The 7,203-nt window shown below is 51.3% G+C and overlaps 1 protein-coding gene across 2 annotated transcripts in view; it reads left to right on the top strand.

Annotated features, from left to right (window-relative positions):
- hars (histidyl-tRNA synthetase) overlaps positions 1 to 6,427 on the top strand; it is a 10,995-nt gene extending 4,568 nt beyond the window's left edge. For both annotated transcript variants that reach the window (XM_084448366.1, XM_084448367.1), the window contains 6 exons: positions 499 to 592; positions 1,135 to 1,262; positions 2,277 to 2,549; positions 3,013 to 3,129; positions 3,901 to 4,047; positions 5,925 to 6,427. In XM_084448366.1, the coding sequence (XP_084304492.1) occupies positions 499 to 592; positions 1,135 to 1,262; positions 2,277 to 2,549; positions 3,013 to 3,129; positions 3,901 to 4,047; positions 5,925 to 5,993 (828 nt within the window). In that variant the 3' untranslated portion in view covers positions 5,994 to 6,427. The remainder of the gene's footprint in view (positions 1 to 498; positions 593 to 1,134; positions 1,263 to 2,276; positions 2,550 to 3,012; positions 3,130 to 3,900; positions 4,048 to 5,924) is intronic.
- Positions 6,428 to 7,203: the final 776 nt, after the last annotated feature.

The following is a 7,203-nucleotide window of genomic DNA, read 5'->3' as shown; positions in this document are numbered from 1 at the left end:
TCAGGAACAACAGGGGAGCGCGCTCACATGGGCATCTGTGGAATACTGCTTGAAATGTAAACAAAACGACAAAACGACTCTCTCGCTCTCTCTCTCCCTCTCTCTCTCTCATTCTCTCTCTCTCCCTCTCTCTCTCCCTCCCTCTCTCTCTCCCTCCCTCCCTCTCTCCCTCCCTCTCTCTCTCTCCCTCCCTCTCTCCCTCTCTCTCCCTCTCTCCTTCTCTCTCTCTCTCTCTCTCCCTCTCTCTCTCTCTCTCTCCTTCTCTCCCTCTCTCTCCCTCTCTCCCTCTCTCTCTCCCTCTCTCTCTCCCTCCCTCTCTCTCTCTCTCTCTCTCTCCCTCTCTCTCTCCCTCTCCCTCTCTCCCTCCCTCCCTCTCTCCCTCCCTCTCTCTCTCCCTCCCTCCCTCCCTCCCTCTCTCCCTCCCTCCCTCTCTCTCCCTCCCTCCCTCTCTCTCTCTCTCTCTCTCCCTCCCTCCCTCTCTCTCTCTCCCTCTCTCAGATGGCGTGGGAGGATGTGAGGAGTGAGATGGTGAAGGAGAAAGGTCTGTCAGAGGAGGCTGCTGACCAGATCGGGGAGTACGTCAGCCTGCAGGGTAAGAGAGAGGGGCGTCCGCCCATCTGTCATCATGCATATACCTGCACACACCCCCCCCCCCCAAACAGCTTTACCTGTCATCATGCATATACCCCCCCCAAACAGCTTTACCTGTCATCATGCATATACCTGCACACCCCCCCCCCCCCAAACAGCTTTACCTGTCATCATGCATATACCCCCCCCAAACAGCTTTACCTGTCATCATGCATATACCTGTGCCCCCCCCCCCCCCCCCACACAGCTTTACCTGTCACCATGCATATACCTGTGCCCCCCCCCCCCCCCCCCCAAACAGCTTTACCTGTCACCATGCATATACCTGTGCACCCCCCCCCCCAAACAGCTTTTCATGCCCAGATGAACCTCGGTCCTTGACACAAATGTTACACAGTAGAAAGCCTGATAGTGAGTGGATAGACCAGATGTTGTATCCTATCCACCCGATGCAAAATGGGGGATCAGGGTACAGGGCAGACTTGGGGCTCGGTATCTGTTTTGACCCCTGACCCTGGCTGTGATTGGTGCGTGTGTTCCTAGGGGGGCAGGACCTGGCGGAGCGCCTGCTGCAGGACGCTAAGATGTCCCAGAGCAAGCAGGCGGTGGCCGGCCTCACGGACATGAAGCAGCTCTTCAGCTACCTGCAGCTGTTCCAGGTCACAGACAAGGTCAGGGGATATTTCAGTACACTCGGACCGCTCGTGCACTTTCGCACAACGACTGTGATGTAAATGTGAGGGGAGTCGGGGTCAGTAAGGTGACTGCTCATTCCATGTGACTGTCTGTGTGGTCAACACAGAACAATACAGACAATACATGAGAACAACAGAGACAACAGATAAACAACAAAGATGGATAAACACATAAAAACAATGTGGGGGGGGGGGGGCTGGCAATCAACAGGAACAGCAGTCAATGATCTGTTGAGGTTTCTGTTTGACAGTAGCGAGCGATAGGTTTCTGTTTGACAGTAGCGAGCGATAGGTTTCTGTTTGACAGTAGCGAGCGATACGAGCGCAGTGAGGGCGTGTTGTAAAGATCTGGTCAAGTTTCTGTTTGACAGTAGCGAGTGATACGAGCGCAGTGAGTGTATTTTGTAAAGCGTTTCCTGCAACAGAGTGTGGGCTTGTGGGACGGTGAGCCTGATGACATCATCAGCCCTTAAGTGGTAATCATTGTGAGAGAAGTGCGGGAGAGATGAGAGGTAATCATTGTGAGAGAAGTGTAGGAGAGATGAGAGGTGACTTTCCCAGAATTGTTTTTTATACATGTATATTCATTGCTTGTTTAGCAGACCGGAACAAAACAACATTTCCACAATGTGGACAATCAGGTGTAATCTAATCTAATCAAGTAATCTAATCTAATCTAATCAACACTGGCGGTCGGGAGGAAGCAGAAAGGCTCCGGTCACTTCAAACAGGGGGTGTGTGTGTGTTTACCTCTCACTCGGGGGTGTGTGTGTGTTTACCTCTCACTCGGGGGTGTGTGTGTGTTTACCTCTCACTCGCGCACACCTATTCTCTCTCCCTCCCCACCATCCCTCTGTTCTCTCCTTCCTCTGCCCTCCGACTCTCCCCCCCATGCCTCCTCTCTTTCTTCCTCGGTGTAACACACTCCCTCCTCCTTCCCCTGTACTCGTCTCACCTACGTCTCCCTCTCCCTCTCCCTCCTCCGTCCAGGTGGTGTTTGACCTGAGCCTGGCCCGCGGGCTGGACTACTACACGGGGGTGATCTACGAGGCCGTCCTGACCCAGGCCGGAGCGGCGCCGGCCCCTGCCGAGCGGAACGGCGCCGCCGCCGAGGAGGGGGGCACGAGCGTGGGCAGCGTGGCAGGAGGCGGACGCTACGACGGCCTGGTGGGCATGTTCGACCCCAAGGGCCGGAAGGTGCCGTGCGTGGGCGTGAGCATCGGCATTGAGAGGGTGTTCTCCATCCTGGAGCAGAAGGCGGAGGTATGGAGGGAGGGAGGGAGGGAGGGAGGGAGGGAGAGAGGGAGAGCGGGGGGTAAGGGAGGGAGGGAGGGAGGGAGAGAGGGGGGGAAGGGAGGGAGGGAGGGGGGGGGGGGGGGGGGGAGCGAGGGGGGGGGAGAGAGGGGGGGAAGGGAGGGAGAGGGAGGGAGGGAGAGAGGGGGGGAAGAGAGGGGGGGGGGGGGGGGAGAGGGGGGAAGGGAGGGAGAGAGGTAGCTGGTGAAGGAGGGGAGGCTGGCATTGGAACATCAGCAGAGGTATATTTTGTCTCTTCAGAGCTTGTCTGAAGGTAACTGATGCCTTTCATGTCTTTTAGCTTATTCTGTGCGTCCTGCCGGTATTCCTTAGCTGCTGTACAATTAAATATGAATCCACAAAACCCAGAGGTGTTCCTGAAGAACGCAAGATGACCGGTTTGTTCAGAATGCGACGTGTCATTTCTCCCCAGACGTCAGCAGAGAAGGTGAGGACCACAGAGACCCAGGTGATGGTGGCCTCGGCACAGAAGAACCTGCTGGAGGAGAGACTCAAACTCACCGCAGAGCTCTGGAACGCAGGCATCAAGGTGTGTGTGTGTGTGTGTGTGTGTGTGTGTGTGTGTGTGTGTGTGTGTGTGTGTGTGTGTGTGTGTGTGTGTGTGAGAGACAAGGTTATAATAGTTTTGCTTTTTTCATTAGTTTTTATTTTTATATCGTTTTAACTTTTTGTTTTCAATTTCAGTTTAGTTTTGATTAGTTTTAAAGCAGGTTTGCTAGTTTAGTTTAGTTTTTATTTTTTGAAAATGCTTAGTTTTAGTTTCGTTTTTATTAGTTTCAGTATTAGTTTGTTTTTTATTCTTCTGTGCTAGCCTTGTAAGACCATCCTGATCTCGTGAGCTCACGTTGTTTCACTCCGTGTGAAACAAACCATCTGGCGCACGTCAGGTTACTCCTGCGCAGGGACACAGCTAAAGAACATGGAGGATAGATTTCATATCCACCCAAAATACTAGGCTTATGTATGAAATTAAAAAGACTAGAACTAAGGACATTTTCTCAATAATTTTAGTTAGTTGTTTAAACACACAATACAGTTTTAGTTAGTTATCGTTTTTTAGTAAAGTCTAGTTTTTATTTTTATTTCAGTTAACTAAAATGTTTTTTCACACCTAGTTTTCGTTTTTTAGTTAGTTTTCGTTAACTATAATAACCTTGGTGTGAGAGAGAGTGTTGTGCATGTGACGGAAGTAGCAAACTGCTGTGTATTCTCTCAGATAATTTGAAAAACAATGCAGCGAACCTGTGTGTGTGTGTGTGTGTGTGTGTGTGTGTGCGCGTGCGTGTGTGTGTTGGGTCAGGCGGAGGTGATGTACAAGAAGAACCCGAAGCTGCTGAGCCAGCTGCAGCACTGTGAGGACTCGGGCATCCCCCTGGTGGCCATCTTAGGAGAGCAGGAGCTGAAAGACGGGGTGGTGAAGCTCCGTACCGTCGCCAGCCGTGATGAGGTGAGACACACACTCAAACTGCCAGTCTCTCTCACACACACACACACACACACGTCTGTTCCCAGGCGCTCGCACATCCGTATCTGTAATCAGTATCACTTAGCTATCGATAGTGGACAATAAAGCCAGGGCCTCCCAGTTCAACCAGTAGGAAACCAGCAGCAGCCCGCCCGTCCGCCCTCGACCTATTGCGAGACCCCTCGTAAAAGTAGGTGTGGTGTACAGCAACTCAGGCCGAGGCACTGAGGTAGTCAGCGCAAAAGCGCATTTATTCCACAAAAAGAGCAAGAAATTTGCAACAGAAATGAGGAGGCGGTATGCCAGGACAGGGTCCGCCAGCTGGGCTGCGTCGTGTCGTGGGTCGGCCTCTGGTGCTCAAACCTGGTGGTGCGCAAACACACAAGAAACAAGATGGCCTACTCACCGAGTCCCTACCCAGGGTCTGATCTGCTGACTGGGGTTTGAGGAGATTCTTCTCATTAGTTGAGTGGCTTCAGCTGGAGTTTCTCCAAGTCAGGTTTGTTGAGACGATTGGCCGCAGCTGGGTGGGAGGGTTTCCTTGGGTGAAGGAATGGCTGGTCGACGCCCTGTACTCCCCGCCCTCGCTGTCCAAGGTGCTGAAATCCTAGCCTCGTGAGACCATCTTGATCTAGCGAGCTCACACCCGGTTTCACTCTGCATATCAGTCTGGACTCACCCCCCCCCCCACCATCTCAAATGATTTATTCTCAAAATGATGTTGTTGACCAGGCCAATCAGGTTCCCGTGACTAAAGTCTCCCAAAGCCACGAGCAGTAGCCTACTGATATTAACATTAGTAGAACAAACAGTCATAAGTGCAGTATTGCAGAAATAGACTCAATAATAACAATTGAACGAAAACAAGAGAAGGCTATGCAGAGTTTCTCGGAGGAAAAGATGTTTTCGCCAGTCTTCCGACTGGATTTGGCAAACGTTTCATTACGCTGATTGGCTGAAGGAGTTAATCTGTCAAGGCAGGAACTCCGCCTACAGTAATCGTTTGAGATGGGGGGAAGTCCAGACTGATCTGCAGAGAAAAACTGAAAGTGAGCTTGTGAGATCAGGATGGTCTCACGAGGCTACTGACGTCCTGGGAGGGAGAGAGGTTTGCGTCCTGGGAGGGAGAGAGGTTTGCGTCCCGGGAGGGAGAGAGGTTTGCGTCCCGGGAGGGAGAGAGGTTTGCGTCCCGGGAGGGAGAGAGAGGTTTGCGTCCCGGGAGGGAGGGAGGTTTGCGTTCTGGGAGGGGGAGAGGTTTGCGTCCTGGGAGGGGGAGAGAGAGGTTTGCGTCCCGGGAGGGAGGGAGGTTTGCGTCCCGGGAGGGGGAGAGGTTTGCGTCCCGGGAGGGAGAGAGGTTTGCGTCCCGGGAGGGAGAGAGGTTTGCGTCCTGGGAGGGGGAGAGAGAGGTTTGCGTCCCGGGAGGGAGGGAGGTTTGCGTCCTGGGAGGGAGAGAGGTTTGCGTCGCGGTCGCCTCCATGACAGCCTCTTGGCCGCCCACCACACTATGACATTATTCTATTAATCACTATTAATCACTATTCACCACTATTCACGCCACACTATGAAAACATAATTTTCAGGCTCTTAGGTTAAGTGGGGTTAAGTGGGGCAACACACCCAACTGCACTTTTGCCTTGTATTTTGTATGTATTGCATTTTGTATGTCGCTCTTTCTTCCTTTTTTATGTGTTATTTGTACTGTAAAGCGCTTTGTGCATTCGTGCTGTGAAAGGCGCTATATAAATAAAACTTACTTACTTACTTACAACTGTGATTAGAGAAACCAGGCTCAACTGAGCTGCTGAATGCTTGACTTAAAGATGGCGAACGCCACTAACCATCTCTGGCCTGTTCCACAGGTTGACGTGTCGAGAGCCGAACTAGTGGAGGAGATCAAGAAGAGGACCTCTAGTTTAATCGCTGTTTGACCACAGCTCTTCCTGCCACATCGCTCTACTGCTCCAAAAGCATGGAGCCAAATACCAAACAGAGAGGCTCCAACGAGTCTGCACTCGTCACTAGTCAACAACTCACTAGTCAACAACTCACTAGTCAACAACTCAGGTCCCACGACTGACTGGGCCACATTCAAGATTTAAAAAAATAAATTGTTGCAGATAAATACAGAGAATACATCTGGTATAATTCCATAAATCTGGTATAATTCCATAAATCTGGTCTGATTCCTTCCCCTCTGCCAGTAAAGATCTGAGGGAAAGCAGACCCCAGTCTCAGTGGGACCTGAGTTGATGAACTGTTATAACTATTGTCGATGTACATTGATCAGAGGACCTACTGTATAGTAATAGGCACTACTACAGCCGAAGGACTGCTCTTCACTGAAGGCTTATCTATCTTGCTATAAGAAACATGTCTGTTCTGTCAAAGTCCCAAATACATTTTCACCAGACGTCTACACAGCGTGTGTGTTTATTGGGTTCAGTGTGAATTACCATATATTGTCATGCAGCTCAGTTAAAGGTTGTGATGTTGCTGAGGATGTTTGTAGGATTCCTGCAGGTCACAGGTCAGTCAGTGTCATGATGTCACCACTCCAGAGAGGAATGAGGGGTGACGTCACTCCAGAGAGGAATGGGGGGTGACGTCACTCCAGAGAGGAATGGGGGGTGGCGTCACTCCTGAGAGGAATGGGGGGTGGCGTCACTCCTGAGAGGAATGGGGGGTGGCGTCACTCCTGAGAAGAATGGGGGGTGGCGTCACTCCAGAGAGGAATGGGGGGTGACGTCGCTCCAGAGAGGAAGGGGGGGTGGCGTCACTCAGAGAGGAATGGGGGGTGACGTCTGTCTGCAGGACATGTGACGGCTGTGCATGCGCGTCCTGCCTACTGGTACTGGAAGCAGGGGGTGAGATTTCTGGTATCCCCCGTTTTAAGAGATCAACCTTAGCAATCATCCCTATGTGCAATCATCCCTATGTGCAATCATCCCTATGTGCAATCATCCCTATGTGCAATCATCCCTATGTTGACTGGAGCTTGTGAGCGGTGGATGACAGAACCCACAAAACACCCTTTCATTACACAAATATTATTTAATCTTATTTTAAATGTAAGATTAATATTTTTTTTCTAATTAGAAACCAACCCAACGAACGTGCAGTACTGTATATAAGTGTCAT

Source organism: Borostomias antarcticus, assembly GCF_949987555.1.
Source record: "Borostomias antarcticus genome assembly, chromosome: 14".
In the NCBI taxonomy this organism is placed as follows: Eukaryota; Metazoa; Chordata; class Actinopteri; order Stomiiformes; family Stomiidae; genus Borostomias; species Borostomias antarcticus.
The sequence above is the reverse complement of the archived record's forward strand: the minus strand, read 5'-3'. Positions and strand labels throughout refer to the sequence as shown.